At 43.4% G+C, this 19,020-nt stretch overlaps 1 protein-coding gene across 7 annotated transcripts in view; it reads right to left on the bottom strand.

The window, feature by feature from the left end:
- Positions 1-19,020, bottom strand: part of CUX1 (cut like homeobox 1) — a 273,254-nt gene that overhangs the window by 24,748 nt on the left and 229,486 nt on the right. For 6 of the 7 annotated variants that reach the window (XM_054287441.1, XM_054287444.1, XM_054287446.1 and 3 more), the window contains 2 exons: positions 13,190-13,454; positions 6,251-8,944 (listed from right to left, as the gene is read on the bottom strand). The exons of the other annotated variant lie outside the window; for it this stretch is intronic. In XM_054287441.1, coding sequence (XP_054143416.1) covers positions 8,236-8,944; positions 13,190-13,454 — 974 coding nt within the window. In that variant the 3' untranslated portion in view covers positions 6,251-8,235. Of the gene's footprint in view, positions 1-6,250; positions 8,945-13,189; positions 13,455-19,020 lie in introns of those variants that run through there. 7 annotated transcript variants of the gene reach the window in all.

The following is a 19,020-nucleotide window of genomic DNA, read 5'->3' as shown; positions in this document are numbered from 1 at the left end:
GAGTTTCTATTGCACAAAGACTCCTCACACAGTGCTGGATGTGCCTGGGGCCACGCACCTGCCAGTGCTGGGACACTGGGATGCTCCATCAGTGTTTGCTCCCCCCAAAAATAAATGAAAAGAGTCTGGGAATGCTGCAAGCCAGATCACTGTGCTTTAGATTATTCTCCACGAAGAGATTAGGAAATAAGGCACATTGCTTTCCAAGTAGAGAAAGTGAAAGAGTGAATTCCAGGAAGCAAATCCTAAAGACTTAATGGGAAATGTGGCAACACACAGGACTTTTGATGATATGCCTATGGAGTGAAAATAAAATCATTTCAAGCTCGACGAAAATCTTTCTCCCACAGAAAAAAAAGGAATGACCCATGAACTCCATCTCTCTAGAGAAGGTGAGAAGGAAATGGAAGCCCTGATCAAGGAAAAGGAAAAGTACAATGCAGATGTGACCTTGCCTATTCCCCACGCTCCTCTTTTCCAAACCAGATGCTCAAGTACTCCCTGTGTCACCTGTATCAGCATCCAGAGGTAACCAGGTCCTTTGGAAACACTTTTAAAGCTAGTAATAACTTACCCACATATAAATAACACATCAAAACAGCACAAAGGGTCCAACACAAGCTAATAAAAGCCAGGGAAGTCTGATTGAAAGACTGATTGCAAAAATATTTTTCCTAGTTACTTGGAGACAAGATTGTACTTCAGAGCAAGTCAAGTGCCAAGTTTTATTTATTCTCTTGAAAGCAGACACTCACCTTCCAAGAGGAGCTGCCTAACAGAAAATTTCTACCTCATTCCTACAAATACTTGAATTTTCAGCTAAGGGAGAGCAAGGCTGAGCTGCTTGCTTTAATTCTATACTTGGCTTGAATTTATTTCATCAGCTAGTTTTGTGATTGTTTTAAATATATCTTTACTGTCCACTGTACATTGATAAAGGAGAGAGCACTACAGGTGTGCAAATATCTGGGATATGAACTTCCTGCAGGAGGCCAAACCTACAGACAAGGTTTGACCCCTCCTTTCCCATTCCTTGGCTCTTGCACATCTCAGACCCTTGGGATCATTTTTATGTATTCTGAGCATGATCTTCCCTGTCCTCATTAGCTAAACCCATGCATCTCCAGCAGCCTGGTCTCTCCAGTGGCTAATCCCCTCTTTACAGCAGGGAATGGATCTGACAAGGGGGGAATGGCATCCCCTGCCCATTAAAATACATCTTGGTTTTAAGCCTTTGCTCCCCTACATCCCAAACGATTTCACAAATCTGGCTGCAGCGATTCTGCTGCACCATTAAGACCAAGCACACAAATGCTAAATACACAGAGGGGCTTTTCCACCCTGGAATGATGCACAGAGACACATTTCACAACTCCCAAAAATGCATATTAACTATCCAGACAGAAGAGAACACAATTCTTCTTACTGCTAAGAGAGAGGCTGTGCTGTTGTGACATTACCAGGAATTACACAGAAACTGTGCAAAAATCAGGTGTGGCACCACAACAGCAGGAAATTCTTCCATTTCCAAAGAATGATTCTCCATTTCCAAAGAACTTTGGATGAAGATTGTACCATGTATTACAAATATCTCTGGAATTCAAACAGAAGGCCAAAGGCATCACAGGGGTATTCACTTTGCTGTTTTGTTATGGTAAAGGATTCAGCTGCTCTCTGCACTCAGCTGGTTCAAAGTCCAAAGGAACTGAATTGATGTGATCAAACCAACAGATTTAATAATAGGAAATCTACAGAAGTGTGGCTAAAATCTCCCAACACCACTGTGAGTAAAGCAAGCTTGAAACTGGCAGAATTGACCTTTATAGAAGAGCTGGACAAGGACAAAATACAATAATCTTAGTTTTTTAAAAGGAGGCTTTTCCTTTTAATGCACTTAGTGCCAGAAGATGTTTGTGAATAGCAATGACAACGAAGTCCAGGAATCCCATCAGGGTTTTTTCCATTCACAAGAGTTGCAGAAACACAGATTTCACAGAGAGCCAAGGATTTTGGGATGGATATGGATGCCCAGGTTTGGGAAAAGCAGGTCCTGGATTGTACCAGAGGATGCTGGCCAGGGACTCACTAATAAAGTTCAATGAATGACTTTCTTCAACAGGAAAATGACCTTCTAACTAATAACTGCTATTAAATATGCCACAGTACCACTTGGCTGGGGGGGAATCATCCCTGAGGACAGAGATGGCACCACTTACACACCTGTTTTTAAGGCTTTCTGAAAACTTAAGTGCACAGGCCTAACGCTAATCTTCTCCAAAAGGATAAATTTCACGTTCAGAGCATAAAACCATTTTATCCTTGCATATTAATAGGGAAGGGTATAGTCCATGACCTGGTCATGTAGGACAAATCCGTCCCTAGGCATGGTTTAAAGAGCTTTTCTTGCTATAAAGTCCATTATTAACTATACTTTATATATGGCATAGTCAATATATCCTATAAAAGAGATGGGGAGGAAAGAAGAAATTGGTGAAATTATATTTCTACATTTTAGAGCTCAAATATATGTGAAGGAGACAGGAACTGCTACACCCCTTTTGAACTACAAAGGTTACATCAGAAAAGAAATTCAGATCTTGTACTTCTCATGCCATTGATTCTCCTTGCAATTTAAAACCAGACTTTAAACTGCTGGGGGTTGTGGTAGGGGGAAGTCTTTCCTTTGCACAGAATTTTTAAATTCTCAGAAAAGTTGATTGTATATGCAACACAAAGACAATGTTGATGTTCACAGAGCAGAAAGGGGAAGGCAGAACAACACAGGAATCAACCCAGTCCAATGTTTTATGTGAGTTAAATTCAGGGATAAGAGGCTCCAACCAGCTGGTCACACCAGGGCAGAACTGCCACACACTCACAGGAAAGCCTTGAATTGGTTTAGGGAATGTTCAATCCAGTCCCCACCTAAGAACCAACTTTTCTCCTTCTCCTCTTGTTCCTGAGTCTCCAAGAGGAGCTCAGCCACACTCATGGCTGAAGACAGAGAAAATCCACTGGGTGAAGAGGAAATCAGAGAATTTCAGGAACTCCTTTGTAGGAAGAGACACAAATGGAGCAAAAATAGTGCCCTCCATGTGCAGGTTAAAAATGTCAACACTCCACTTTCAGTCTGCAACAAACTGCCAAGCTACTGATCTCTCACAGCCCTGCTGAAGGCACAAATTACTGTGGCATTTCAACTGAAATAAAACATTTTGGATGCAAGTGCAAAGTGTCCAAACCCAATTACTTTTTTTTGTGTATTCTCATAATTTCAAATTGTGATTTTTTTCCTGTGTTTCTAACCTGCCCTGTTTTTGCCAGGAGCATTCTTATTCATAAAAGCTTTAAGAATACTGGAAATTATTAATTTTAAAATGGAAGATTACAGACTTCTGACAGCAGCTGTGCTTGTAGGGACTGCAACCACTGTTAGCATTTTCCATTATTTCATCACATTAATTTGTCACATTTCCCTCAATTCTATTTTATGTCAATTTATCAGCTTTGCAGTTTGAATTACCACCAGCATTATGCACTTCTCTAACTTGCTATTTCTCCTGTTAAAGGATTGAAAAATAGGAACTTTTAAGTAATTGGATTGGAAAACATTGCATAGAATTCTGTGGTGTTCATGGTCCCCCTGCTCTACACCAATCCTATATCAACAAGTTACATAAAAATAATGCAGAGATCTTTTAGCTAATGAGAAAGGCACATACTTTTTTTCTTTTTAACTGTAATATAGATCTTTCCTATTACAGCAAGGAGTTTATTACTGAAGAACTCACCAATTCATGATATGGGCAGAGTGCACTGATATGGATTCCTTTAAAGGGTGGCTCTATTCATAGGCATTTCACCGATGAATAAATAAAATGGTCAAATTTTATGGCATCAAAAGCAACTGTAATTAAATGCATTTCTGCCAATAAACATCTACAATGCTCTTGTCTGAAATCTGTATCCTGAAAAATGGAAGTGTATTGACAATTCCACTGCATGACCCTTGTGCCAGGGGATACTCTTTCCTGGCTTTTAGCAAACAAAGCACTGCACTCTTTTTCCTTCTCTAATCATCCAGAGAGAAAAATCAACAATTTAACTGCAATATAAATGTTATTTCTATTAAAACAGCCCTGGCCCTTCATGCACAGCATTGGTAAGAGCATGGAACTGGAAACAGAGAGAGAAAATAAAATGCTTTTAAAGAACCTCAGGAAAAACAGAATCTGGCATGATGGATTTCCTGAAAACTGCCTGTGCTTTTATCCATCAGGAAAAGAAACGTCAGCAACGAGGGCTCTGCTGCCCTGGGAGATGAGCCCCATGTCATCCTTTCACACATTCCCTTCCCCTGGAATCAGCACCCAAGGGATGACAGCCACTGTGCTGCTCTTTGGCATTTCTTCTCCTTCAACTTTTTCTCCTTTGAATTACATTTAAAAAAAAAAAAAGTTATTCCAAAGCACATTTTCCTCCTAAGGGCGAGTTCCAAATTGATCCCAACTATCTCTCACACCTTGCAGTGTAAGTTCAGCCTCTAAACTGGGGGGCCTTGGCCAGAAACACCAGCAGGTAACTCATGTCCAACCCGAGAACATCAGCAGTAGTTCAACTATCCATCCTACTTTCCACTGGAACAGAAAAGCAGCTGTGACCTTGGCTAAGCACGGGGACAAAGCCCAGGAGCATCTCTGAGCTCCAGGTCTGAGGGTGCTCCTTGGAACCCTGGGCAGGAGATCACCCCAACAGCATCTCAGCAGGCTAATCCACATTCAACACAGTTCATTAAATATGAAACAGCAAAAGGAGCTAAGCCATTAATAAAGTGCCAAAAATATAGGAAATACTGACAGCATTTTATTTGATTAATTTTATAATAGATCCCAATGATAACGCTTGGCAGGATGGAGTGACTTCTGACTTCTGAACGCTGTCTTTAACCAGCAAAATTACATGACTCAAATGGAATAATGGAGCTTAGAATTAACAGTTAGTGTTATGAAAGAAAGATTTCCTCTAGGGCAAGCTACAGATATGCTTTTTAAAAATCATTACAGCATTAAGAACTGGGCAGATGCTAAAGAATCCTAAAGAACTAGTGGAAACCTGAAAAGCAAACCAAAAATAAACAGGAAAAAGGAAAAAAAAAAACAAAAAAAGAAGATATGTTTCAAGGCACTTACGTATTGCTTATTAAGAAGAGAGATTGACCTTAAGTGCTGCATTTGTGTGCGACCTGTGAATACAGTTCTGCTGTCGTACAATGCAGCCAGAGCTCTCAGTAAGCATCATGGAATGCAATCAGATAGACACAGGCACAAGAACAGTTTGGGGAACATTAACTTAAAAAACAAAATAAAATCATCAAACAGAAAAAAAAACCCCTCACTATGGAGAAAGCTGAGAGTAACCACTTGACTGCATCCAGCACCTGGGTCTCAAATCAGCAGACAAGGACAGTAGGAACAGACTGGCAAGTGTATTGCCTAGAATTAATTAAAAAAACCCAACCTGAACCAAACAACAACAAAGAAAAAAAATAAAAACAATTAAAGAACCTAAGAAAATATCTGCGTCCTCTGGGCAGTTTTGCTCTTGGCTGCAGACGCAGCTTGTTGTGACTTGTACTAAGGTATGTGAACTCCTACCAGGACGTGCTTCTCCACGGAGCTGTGCTTTGGAAGTCACACCAGGACACTGGACAGGTACAGAGAGGTCACCCTTGGCTTCACCCCGCTCCCAGCAGTGCTGCCACTCCCTGGTGTCTGCCACTGCCACTGTCCCTCAGCTCAGCACAGAAAGGGGCAGCTGCTCTCTCTCCCTTCCTCAGCTTCAGTTTCGCACCACGAGTCCCCAGTTACCCAAGGAGGAATCCTGAAACAGCTAGCAGTGAAAATCAGAAATAAATCCCTGCCTTTCAGCCTCCTAGAGCCTTCTTTCCTTAGTCATGAGAAGGATGGATTTTAGTGTACTGATTCTTAAATTTGTGAAAACTTGCGCTAAGTGCTGCTGTCGCATGTTAAGAGACTGTAAATGAAATACATAAGTTCTAAAACATCATGCAAGAAATGTGGTTTCACATCTTACAGTCAAAAATCCTACTAATGAATTAATACAAGCACACTGAGGTGTAATATTGGGAACATACCTTTAAAGTCGGAACTCCTCTCCCCCATCCCTCCCTCCCCCAAAATCAGAAAAGTAATATTAATTAAACTTAAGAAGTAATGAATGCACCATTAAAGTGTCATCAAAAAGATGCTGACCTAAGACAAAAGTTCAATGATACACAATACGGTCAAAAAAGTCTTCAATCAATAATATACAGTATGACAACTACATCTTGTAAATTATACCCAATACTGCCGGCAGTCTATCCCTCTAAAGAATATTTGCCCCCTTTCATCCCTTCCTAACAATCAGATAATAAAATACAGCACCTATAAATAAGCAAAAAAAAATTATATATATATATATTTATATATATATATATATTCCGAAATCATCTATTGTTAGTTTTAAAGATATGGCAATAAAGGAGTCTAAATTAGCAAACTTGTAGAAGCCATAACTGATAAAACAGCTTATTGAAAAAAGGTGGCAGTAATGCACTCTATGTGTGCACAAGTACGTAAGAAAATACACAGACGTATAAAATTGCACGCACACACCCACGCACACACATCCTTCCACGCACCTCTATGCTCACGCATATACATATAGACAACAGGAGGAGTTAGAGACAAGTTAGAATTGGATTTGTACTTTGATCAGCCCTAACCTGTGCATAAAATAATGGGAAAAGGCTGTATTTCTGCAGGGCAGAACGGGCTGCACTGGGACTCGAGAGCACGAAGGTTTTGGTTTCGAGCTTGGGCTGCTTCCACCCCGGTGAGAGCCCGTCTGGTCATTGCCATGTACTCTTTATCCACACAAAAAAAGGAGCTTCCCACAACTAAAACATATTTAAAATCAGTGCTCGTGGTGGGAAGAGAGTCAGTAAATGGCCACCAACAGCAGGAAAAGGGCTGGGTCTGCGGCAGCTCCAGTCCCTCTTAGTGGTGTGTGACAGCAATCGGACACGTGAATGCATTCCCAAGGATTCCAGGTAAGCTGAATGTTGGGGATACGGGCTGGGCCCCCAAGTAGCAGGCTGAAATGTTACTGGCCAACGTTTTTGGAGCGATCTGTCTTTGCTGAAAGGAAATCCTGTACACTACGAACCAAGTGAAATGATCAAGTACATGCTGCTTCTAAGTTGTCTCCTAAACCTCCCAGATATGAGGTCTGATCAGCGTGCTCTGTGGTTAGAGGTTAAAAAGCAGATTATAAAATACCTAGATTCAGATTTTTTTTTTTTGTCCTGATTTGGCCTAAAATGGAGTGTATTAAACAAATTCTGGGCTGCAAAAGACCAGAATCAGTTAAAGCTATGAAACAATGTGCACTACGTGTCAATATTCTATTTCACTTACAAGAAAACACTAAGTCAGCTACCACAAATTAAGATATTTTCCTGATGTGATTTTTTTTTTGTTTTGTTAAAAAATATGTGGAGTAAATGTGTTTTTTTTTTTTAATTCAAAGTTTCAAACAACAAGATTCTTTTCTTTTCTTGAAAATATGTAGGAATCCAAACTAGTGTGTTTAGAGTCGGTTGACTGTGCAATCTCTTAGTGGCAACTGAACAGCTACAAAAAACTTTCTTTTTTTTTCTTTTTCTTGAAAAATCTCCCCTTTTTTCCTGGTTTAAGAAGATAATAGTGTATTATCGCTCTGTAGCCATTAGATGGCAGATAAAAAGCCCCCTTTTAATATGTGGGTTTGATTTTTTTTTTTTAAGGATTTTTTTTTTTTTAGGCTTTTTTTTTTCCTGTTTTTCATTTTTTTAAAGCCCCACACCAAAGAGGAGGGCACAAGGCAAAGCTGTATGAGATATTCCAGAAATTGTGGAAATCACTTAGGGCAATAATAAAAACACTTCAGGGTACAAAAAAGCTTGACTACACATTTCAGTTTTCTTCCTCGAAAACACAAACATAAATTGGGCTTAACGCTCCTTTTTTTTCTTTTTTTTTTTTTTGTGTTTTTTTCTTTTTGATTTCTATATGCACCTTGGCCTATGGCGTTTTTGCCCTGTGGCCCGCAGGGCGGTTAAGTGCGAACACAATAAAACCAGTAGAGGTCCAGTTTGACTTCCCAGCTCTCCCGAGTTGGGCCAGTTTAATCTCAAAACTCCCACTCGACGGCCTCTTCCCGACTGGCGGCCTTCTCCAAGCGATGGATGATGTTGTTCAAGTTGGCCGCTTTCTTTTTCCTCAGGGAGCTGTCTCGCGTGTTCCTGGAGCTCGCCGCCTCCGAGAAGCCGAACAAGCTCTGCAGAGAGTTGGATTTCTGCGAGCCTGCGCCCGGCGTCGAGCTCGTACTTGGCACACTGGAGATTTTCTCTGAACTTTCTTTCGACTTGTAGGAGCTCTCCCCCGTAAGGACTGAGGTGGAGGCAGCTGAGGTAGAGGCATCCCCTTCCGTGGCAGAGTTTGGCAGTGTCTCCAGAGCGTCTCCCTGGCGCTGCTGTGGTGCCGGCGGGGAGCTCTGGCGCGGCGCCGCTCTGGGCCGGCCCTCGTCGTCGGTGTCCTCCAGGCTCTCGGGCTCCGCTCTCTCCGAGGGCCTGGCTCCTCGCAGTGCCTCTTCCCCCGCCTCGAAAGCCGCCTCGGCGGGCCCTCCCTGAGACTTGGCGGCCGCATTGCTGAACTCGTCCGCCTCCGGGCCGCTCGGCTTCCCCTCGGGAGGGCCCTCCGCGTCCACGCCGTCGCAGCTGTCCCCCTCGGAGCTGTGCGCCGCCCTGCTGCTCCTGGCCGAAGGGGAATCGCTCGACCCGGCCTGGCTCTGGCTCCCGGCTTGGATCTCCTCGATGAACAGCTCCCGGCGGATGCGGGACCTGCGAGAGAGGGACAGGGGGTGAGATCAGAAGAGGCAGCGAGGCTGTTATGGCCCAAATCACCAACGGGATGGGATTGCTGGGAACGTGCCTTGAGCTGTTTGATTTTCCAGCATCAGCCTCTTTACATGGTTATGACAATGGGAAGATGCCAGCAGCTCACATCCCAGGCAGCAGAGAAAGAACTCAATGTTACAACTCACTTTATAAGTTTTTTGACCAATCACACAAAGCAAAAACATATTGACAGTAGTACCTTTGGTTAAAACAATGCTTGCTTATTTCAAATGCAATACCTTCAAACACAATGCACAGAGCTCCATTATTAAGCCTAGAACTTCCTAATACCTCTCTAGATAAACTGTTCTGCAGGTTAGGGAGTTATTCTAGACTATTCTATTCTCTGTCCTGTTGCATCCATGGGAGAAGTGATGAACACCATTTAATTCCTAATTTATAACCAAGAGGGAGCCCAAATGATCCATGGTAAGGGATGGGACCACAGGCCTGGGGAGAGTTTACCAGAACTTACTATTTTTCAGAGTGAAGGTAAAAAACTCTTGGTTTTGGCCACAGAGAACTGCCAAGGGGCTGCAAACCACAAGTGACACGCTGTCCCAGCACTGATGGCTGTAAGGATTTTTTATTTTCCCTTAACTGTGCTGTGGAAGACAGCACACAATGGAAAAAACATTCAGCTAAATGGAGACCACCACCTGAATACTGCTTTTGAAGCTATTGATCTTATTGACTTACTTGAAATGCAACAGAGTATTTCAGCAGTACTCACTGACTCCACACTTCTGAAGGATTTAGGGGGTCTGTAATTTTCCCTAGGAGAATATTACTCACCTATCAGAAGCCCACAGGTGCTAACATTAATTTTCTATTACCATTAACTGCAGGCATCCTGCAACATTGATTATCAGGCTCTATTTATGCCTAAAATCTCCCTGCATGGACATTGATCCAGAACATGGTGCTTCTGTAACATTCCCCAAGTCAGGAGAGGAGGCTGTGAGAGCTCAGTGCCTGCACGGCATTTAAAACACCTCAGCTCCAGCAGGTTCTGAACCTCACTGAGAATCTGACCACAGCCCTGCAAACATCAAACCCCTGTCTGTGGAAATCCCTGGAATTCACACCCAATATATTGCTGCTGGAATCTGGTCTGGCTCCTGATTAACACGGTAATTAAATTCTTATGGTAAAGAAGACCTGGTGACAGCAGCTAGAGGATTGCAGAGAGCATTCCTCTTGGGAAGGTGTTGGCCTTGACATCCACACACCCTGCTGGATTTCACCACGGGAACAAAAAACATCAGAGATCTCCTGGGTGTTTGCTGCAGCTCCCCAGACAAGCCTTCACACAACATCAAAACCAGCACTGTGTAGAGTTCATTGAAAAATACACTCAGAATTTAGGGTCCAAGAGTGCTGGATTACAATTCTAGAAAGTCTGGTTTCATTCCTGATGTGTCTATAGTATAATTTCTGTGGCATGCTGAGTTTATGTACCAGTTTCCACAGGTGAAGTGGGGTAGAAATTCCTCTCTCCTGCTTTTTTCTACCATTCTTAAGACATCAGAGCCTCTGATGTGTCCTGTATGTGCTTCACTAGTGCAAAGCAAGGGATATTCATTGTATATTCTGAGAGCTCTGTGACTGGTATGAATGCAAAGCCATAGACTTGGAGAAGCTTGCAGACATGTCAAAATCCTTTATACCCATTTACATTCTGAAGTGAATTATTTCTTTGCCTGCTGAGGATATTTTTTTCCAGCGTTTCTTTTTGCTGTAGGAAATAAATGCTAATGCTGACTTTCCATCTGGTGGATATAAAGGTAGATCCTGCTATAGCAACCACCTTTGGAAAGTGAGATTTGGGCTGAATCTGAAAGGAAAAGCATCACTACAGCAGGATTCCCAAGAGACAGCAAGACAAACTTGTCCAAATCTGTGCCCTCCCTTATCTAAAGCTACAGAAAAATGAGTATTAAAGCACAAGCAGATGGTCAGAGTTGTGGAACTGCTTCTGTATAAAAAACAATTCAGTTTGGAAAAGAAAAGGCCGAGGGAGAGAATGAAAGAGATAAATAAAGTTAAGTGTGGCCTAGAGAAGACTGAAATAAAGACCACCCATTTCTTGTAACATATGATCAGCACAACAGTCAGACCCTGCTCCCCTCACAGAACATGGAACCTGTCCCTTTTCTGCAACACCCTCCACATGATTTCAGAGAAATTAATGCATGACAGCTAAGAAAATTATTGTCAAGGGGAACAAAAACCAAGTTTGTGTTTTGATTTTTCAGTGCTCAGGGCACACAGAGCTCCAAACAGGCTTGAAGCAGCTTCTGAAAGCCCTGGAGTGTCCCAGCAGCACATCTGGGAGAGGCGCAGATCCCTCAGAGCTCAGCCTTGTGCTGCCCCCATTGCACAGGGCTGGGTTTGTGTCCAGCTGTCAGCACCTCCTCCCCGGGAAGGTGGGGCTGGAGCAAGGCTGGACCTGTGCTAACGAGGGAGGTGACACTTGCCACCAGGGGGAGGCGACACTGCCACCAGGGGGAGGCGACACTGCCACCAGGGGGAGGTGACACCTGCCACCAGCGCTCCCGCTCCTCTGCCCAAGTGAGAACAGCACATTTTGCTGTCAGGACGAAGGGAACATATTTTCATAGGCATCCCTCCAACTTGTGTATAATTGCCTGCAAGTGGGAATTGGAAGAGGGCTGCATTTGGAGAACTCTGAGCAGTGAAAAGAGGCTGCATCTGTACTGAATTCAAGGCAGTGAAATCCAGTGGAAATATGATTACTTGATTTTTTAAAAATTTTGTATTGTTTACTATAAACATTATTTAACTATTGTGCATAATATTTCTGAGATAGCTCATTAAACTCTGCTGCTTTTGCTTCAGCAACTTCTCTGGTAACTGAGAAGGGCTAAAGTGAAAAACTACCCTTTAAATGTTAGCAGTTTTTAAAAACAAACAAGTTTAGCAATCTGGACTAATTAGGAACATTACTGGCTCCAAGTGAAGGAGCAGAATAGTATTAAATCTGGTAGCTTAACTGTACCTGTTCAATATTCATTAGCACAAATTTCTTGGAGAAAAGTCTGCTGCATTAATTAGGACTTCCAATCCCAAGCACAGTTGATAATATGTTTATTCAAATCCCTAAAATTCTTATGTGCTATTCCAGCCTTGTCTCTTTTTATCACTGTCTCTAGGCCAAAGCCTGCTTCAGGGGCTCAGATGTGGAAAAGGTTTCTCCTCAAATGAGAGAGGAACTGAACAGACCAACGTTTTGTTTCAGTGGGAGTCAATGATTTAATCATACTAATGAAATAAATCATAGAATTTTGCAGTGGTTTGGGTTGGAAGGGACCTAAAAGCTCACCTTGTTCCACTCCCTGCCATGGGCAGGACACCTTCCACTGTCCCAGGCTGTTCCAAGCCCTGTCCAACCTGGCCTTGGGCACTGCCAGGGATCCAGGGGCAGCCCCAGCTGCTCTGGGCACCCTGAGCCAGGGCTTGCTCATCTTCACAGGGAACAATTCCTTCCCAATATCCCATCTATCCCTGTTCTCTGTCTGTTTAAAGCCATTCCCCCTTGTCTTAGCACTCTAGGCCCTTTTAAGAAGTCCCTCTCTGTGGCCACATCTGACTTCAGGGTTATTGGTTCTGTGTCCTTCAGGACTCCATGAAGCTTCCCAAAACCACAGCACAAACTGTGCCTATTTTCAGAGCTCGGTGAGTCAAGACCTAAAAGAAAATCCTTTTTTTCCTTCTGATGCAGAAAAATGCCACAATGAAAGCAGGGCAATTCTGATGGCATCCAATAAAGGACATTTCTAAGTCCCCCCCACCCAGTGACCCAGGGACAACACCCACCACACACCTGACACGTGTCTGTGCGTGTGCACATGTGAGTCAGACAGAGCAGCCTGGCCTGCTGCAGTGCCTTTATAAATATTCATCAGTGGACATCTCTACATCCACGCCCACCCCAAAAGCCAGACTTTCTGTTTAAAAGCACCACTCACATCAATATGTGAGTGCAGCTGCTCCTCAGGGATGACTTAAAATTAGTCTGGAGCATTAGCACTGTGTTAGTGAGAACCTCCCTGCTGTCAGAGCTGCTTGTTTTGCACAGCCACCCCGCACAGTCTGCTGAGGCAGAGCAGCACCTGCCAAAGCTAAGCCAAGCCCAGCCCTCCCTGAGGAGCAGAGGCCACTCACCTGTAATTGTGGAACCAGTTGATCACGGTGCTGGTTTTCAAGTTGAGCTGCGTGGCGAGTTCCTCAATGGTTTTTGGTGATGGGTATGGCTTTTGCTGGTAGGCTCGTTTGAGAGCTTCTTTCTCCTCTGGTGCCAGCACCACCCTGGGCTTCTTGAGCTGGTGCTGGGGCTGGGGGCTGGCACCCTGGCTGTAGTCGATGCCAGCGGACGAGGACTCGCAGGACTGGCTGTCGCTGACCGAGCTGTGCCGCCGCTTCATGTAGGCTGAAAGAGAGGCACAGGGGGCTAAATACAAATGTAGAATCAATGGATTCTTATCTATCAGGGTCTTTTTAGCTTGGGTGGAAACTTGCTGCTGTGAGAGGGAAAGATGAGGGATAAACATGGAGACGGCAGGTGGGTGTCACAGACACATTTTATGAAAAATCCCTTCGTTAGGGTCTTTTCTCCTGAGAAGCTGAGAGGCCTCAGAAACAAAATGTAAACATTGATTATCTGCTGCTGTGGAATGCAACAGGTGCATCACTGATTGGTCTCATGTGGTTGTTTTTAATTAATGGCCAATCACAGTCCAGCTTAACTCCAAGATTCCCCTCCTCTTTCTCTTTAAAAACATCCCAAGATTTTGCCCTGGTGGGATTTTTTTGCCTGTATGGGGAGAGGAGGGAATATGGGACCAGTCAGAAGCTGCAGAACATCCCACTCAGTTGTGTGGGGCAGGTGGGTCTGCAAAGCTTCCAGAGCAAGCAGCTGTCTTGGACTTTTTGGTCAGTCACAAGATTTTATTATCATTCTTTTCTTTTCTATTCCTTGCTAGCCTTCTGATGAAATCCTTTCTCTATTCTTTTAGTATGGTTTTAATAGATAATTTTCTTTTACTATAATATATATAATAGAATAATAAATCAGCTTTCTGAACACGGAGTCAAGATTCCCATCTCCTCCCTTGTCCTGGGACCCCTGCGAACACTGTCACAGGTGGGGATGCAGGGATGGGAAGGATGGGGTGCCACCAGAGACCAAACAAGGGGAGGATGCAGGAGGCAGAAAGAGAAGAAAAGAGGGTAAGTCAGCTGGAAACCTGCCAGAGTTTCCTGCCTTTACAATGAACGTGGGACACGAATGACAGGGTTCAGTTCACACGACTCATTTCACATTCACTCCTCCAAGAGGAGCGAACGCCCACGCAGGGCCCTGACTGGGACAGTTGTGCCTGGTTTTGACTGAAAGGGGTTTGGTGGTTGAAACACTTCAGGTGCACACGGAGGTGTCTCTGACATGAAGGCAAACACGACTGTGGCAGTGGAGCTGCAGCACTCCCAGCCTTCCCCAGCCACCTCCAACACACGATGGCGCCTGCAGCCCGGAGATGCCAGCGATGGCTGAACAACCATCAGGCGTTTGCTGCCTTTCCCTACAGCTCTCTGCTGAGGCAGTGACAGGTTATGAAAGAAAACCAACCCCCAGCAGCCTCCTCCCCTACACAGAGCTCCTTCCAAAACACAGACACTTTTAAGAAAGCTTTCCCTGCACTGATGGGCTCGGTGAGGCTGATGGCAGGAGCCTGTGATCCTGCCACTGACCTTCCTCCCTGACTGGGAATGAATTATCCTGGCAAATTCCACAAGGAAGGAGTCCCAGCAAAGGCTGTCACTGACTTGATTGATTTACACTGGGCATGGGGAGGTGGGATTTACTGCACCTGGCAGTATCATGCACAAGCATTGCTAATGAGGGGGCTGAAAACAGCAAATATAGATGAATCTTGTCAATAAAATATTTAATGGCTGGTAAATATCTTCTAGATATTTAAGAGTTTACGTATTCAAGAGCTAAAATTTGATAACCTTGGGTATTAAATTGCAGATTACACCGGCCTGACATCAATCCAGGAGGCATTAAACCTCCAGGAGCCAGGAGCTCTGGTTGGAGCCAGGGACACTGTGGGGCCAGTCACACTGGTCAGCAACCAAATTCTTCAAAAATTCAATTTTTCTCTCCCCACAGCTCTGCCTTCAGGCTGAGGCTGCACAGTGAATAAAAAACCAGTGCAATCAAATAAACTGCAGTGTTCAAACCCCAGCCAGTGCCTCCTGGCAGGGCTCCCTCCAGGCCTGGCTGGGTTTTCTGGCTCCAGTGGTTCCAGCCCCTGCCCTCTCCATGGTGCCTCCAGTGGGACCTTTGGCACTGTGGCTTTGCTATCATGGCAGTGAATTCTGAACACACTCTGTAACCTTTGGGGGTATCTGCATGGCCCACATTTTGTTTTCCCTGAATATGACAGATTACCTGAGGATTGCCTACTGTGTAAGATCACTGATATGGAACACAACGTGAGCTGCTCGTGATCCATCACTCTGACGTGATACAGTCCTGCACACGTTTGAAATAACCATAAAAAACAAAGTGGTTTTTTTTTTAAATAAATCTCCTTTAAAAATCCACCTATTTAAGTTGTTCCAACCAGATGTAAAACTGCATAAAATCTGCATTATTTCAAGGTGACCCACTGGCCTTATTTTTGCAGTCTTCAAGGAACTGTTCCAATCTTCAACCATGGAATTAATAATTCCAGCAAGATAATCTCATATTCCTATAAGGTGTTTAATCTCAAAACTCCTTCCTGGGTGTTATTTCCAACTTGCATTGACCTGCAAACTACAGCAGGCAGTTCCCTTGTTTCCTTGCCCAGCAGAACCAAGAGGCTGGAGGACAACATCCATCACCTCAGCAATGGGCAGCAGATTCAAGGAGGCCCAAGACAAACCAGAACCTGGCATGGGAGATGTGACAGGGGCTCAGACCACCTCTGACTGGAGTTTCTGGAATTTGGCCAGGTCACTGAGCCAGCAGGAGACACGCAGGGATCAGGATGGGCTGGATCTCCCTTTGCTCTCCACAGGATGGGATTTCTGGCAGGGCAAAGCTCCTGTCTAAAGCAGCAAAGGACAATCTGGAGCTGTGAGAGCTTGGGAAAAATGTCATTCCTTCCTCTGCTCCTGTAACCTCACTCTGGCATCACACAAGGTGCACTGGCTGAGCTGGGATGCTCTCATGTGAATGGAACAAATGATATAAAAGCACAAATTTCATTAAAACACAAATAAAGAGGAGGATGCCCCACTGTTCTGTCAGAGCAATTGTGTTCTGGAGGACAATCTACCATCAGGGAAAACTTCCACTGGGCCAAAGGCAGAACTAGCACTCAGACTTCTGGCTTCAATGCTGGTCACTGGAAACTTAGATGACATTTTTAAAAGCTTTTCCATTTTTATTTTTATACATATGTGCTACATGCAGACAATGTAAGGAGATCATTCAGCACATCTGCAGTGACAGCAAGGCTCAAACGGGCATCCAAGTTGCAAACACACTTTATTTTTGGAGAAGTTTGATTTTTGTCTGTGACCAGTCTCCATTCCTCAGGAGACAGATGAAAAAAAGGAAACCCAGCTGTAATGTGGGCAAAGGTCTGAATCTGGGTCTGAGGCTGAGTTCCACCTTCCTCCCCCCAGTCCATGTGTGCCCAGCTATGGATGCCACAGACACCAGTGCACAGCTGCCCACTGAGATAAAACAGAGCCCCTTTTAATATAATTTCTACCTTATGTGGTATTGAACAAGATTATTAAAAAGTGAAATAATGGGGAAATAAAGGGAATTCAATTTTCTCCTGACAGCAGTGCTGTTCTGTGAGGAGTGTGATGCTCCAGCAGCCCAACACCCCCGAGGTTATGAGAGGAATGAACATTTCCAAGGCAGGAAAGGTGTGCAAATGTCTCAGCCTGGTGAGCATGAAGCCCCAGCTCCCTCCAAAGAGGCTGGTTAGTGTACATTGCAAATTTTCAGAACCTCTTAAAAGGGACATTTATAGCACAAACTTCAGACTGGCGGAACAGAAAAAAAAAAAAAAAAAGAGATATGCAGTTCACCTTTATCATAATTATTAATTTACTCCCTTAATAAAATGTGGCAGAGAAATAATTGATAATAATGTTTCACTGGAAGCTGAGCCAGTCGCATTGTTCTTTTACTGACATTAGCTGAAGGGAAAGTTAAATTCTTAATGTGGCTCTGGAGCAATTTAAAAGGTTAAATCACAGGATCCTTACCTGCATGAAAGGATTTTGTAGAAAATACAGGGCTGAATTCACTTTAGACTGCTCTGAGGACAGCACTTGCACAGTTCAGGAGCTCAGAGCAGAGTCCCAATGATTTATGGCCTTATCTCTATTCAGATGCCATCTACAGACCGTATGTATTGCTCCCTATTTGATAAGTGAGCAATATTTGGTAAGAATCCAGTTTAGAAAATTGTTTTGAAAGGATATTGTCAGTACCACTTTTAAATTATTTTTATTTTATTTTGCTGCATTATGGGCAATATTCTCTGTGAGGCTATAAAAATCCAGCTAGTTGACAATTTTATTCCTGCCATGTTTCTAATGCAGCAAAACTCCTCATGATTCCCTTTGGTTTACAGTTGTAAGTGGGAAACCCAAGTGGATTTTACTCCCCATGGAAGACCATCCATGTGCTAAGATACTGCACTGCTTTATTTTATACTGGTTACTGTCACAAGGACTTGAATTTCTTCTTAAAAGCCTGCAAGACTATAATTTTCCCAGAAGCTCCCTCACTGCAATTTTAAATATAATCACCAAGTTCTCGATCAAATGTGTAAATGCTTTCAGAACATCAGTCAACAGCAGAGCTTGCAGTGTACACGATTAATGATGTCTGTGCTAATATCATTAAGGGCTAGCTCCAGAGATGTATATATCATTAATTAGTTAACTGCTGATAATGGCAGCCCACGAGTCTCTCTTGTAAAATCACATGAACATACTAAAAACAGGGCCCTGAAGAACCACTGGGTTTTAGTGATGAATTTAAAATGGGGAGAGTTGGATAAATTTGCAGGATGTACTTCCTACTAAGATACCCAGTAACAACTCAGAGCACTCACAGGTCCATCCCCATGACCCTGTTTTATGTGAGCATAACACAAATTTTATTTTATTAACACAATCACCCTCCCTATAAAGGCTTCAAATATCATTATTCTGCAATAGCCTTTTATAAAGGCTGCATTTTTCTCTCCTCCCAGCAGCCATCAGTGCAGGGCTGGCAAGGAGCTTTCCCAGGAATCAATGCTCAGCTCTTCCAGCCCAACATCTGTGACCAGCTGCAGCACTATTAACTAATAACCCAAACCCACATTTCTCATTTGGTAAGGCAAGTTATCAGTGATACACCAGGGCCTCAGTAATTAATCTATAGGAGAAAGCAGCAATGATTCCCCAGCAGCTGGTGAATATTTAGGGTTTGGGGTTGGCTTTTTGTTGTGTGTCACAGACATCTTTTATGAAAAATCTTTTCCTTAAGATTTTTCTTCCTGAGAAGCTGAGAAGCCTCAAGAACAAAGTGTAAACAATGGTTATCTGCTGCTGTGGAATGCAACAGGTAGAATTTTGATTAACTCATGTAGGTTGATTCTAATTAATGGCTAATCACAGTAAGCTAGCTTGGACAGAGAGTCTGAGCCACAAGCCTTTGTTATCATTCTTTTTTATTCTATTCTTAGCTAGCTTTCTGATGAAATCTTTTTTTCTATTCTTTTAGTATAGTTTTAATATAATATATATAATAAAATAATAAATCAAGCCTTCTGAAACATGGAGTCAGATCCTCATCTCTTCCCTCATCCTCAGACCCCTGTGAACACCGTCACAGTTGTGTGTTTGCTTTCCTTTTATTTTGAGACGTATCTGCTTGAGCAAGCATCAAATAAAAGCTCCAAAAAAACCTGTGCTGAAGTGCTTTTGCA

Source organism: Melozone crissalis, unplaced genomic scaffold, assembly GCF_028551555.1.
Source record: "Melozone crissalis strain CALT ecotype California unplaced genomic scaffold, PUWL_Pcris_2 ptg000057l_1, whole genome shotgun sequence".
Classification (NCBI taxonomy): domain Eukaryota; kingdom Metazoa; phylum Chordata; class Aves; order Passeriformes; family Passerellidae; genus Melozone; species Melozone crissalis.
This window is presented reverse-complemented; position numbering and strand designations above follow the sequence as displayed.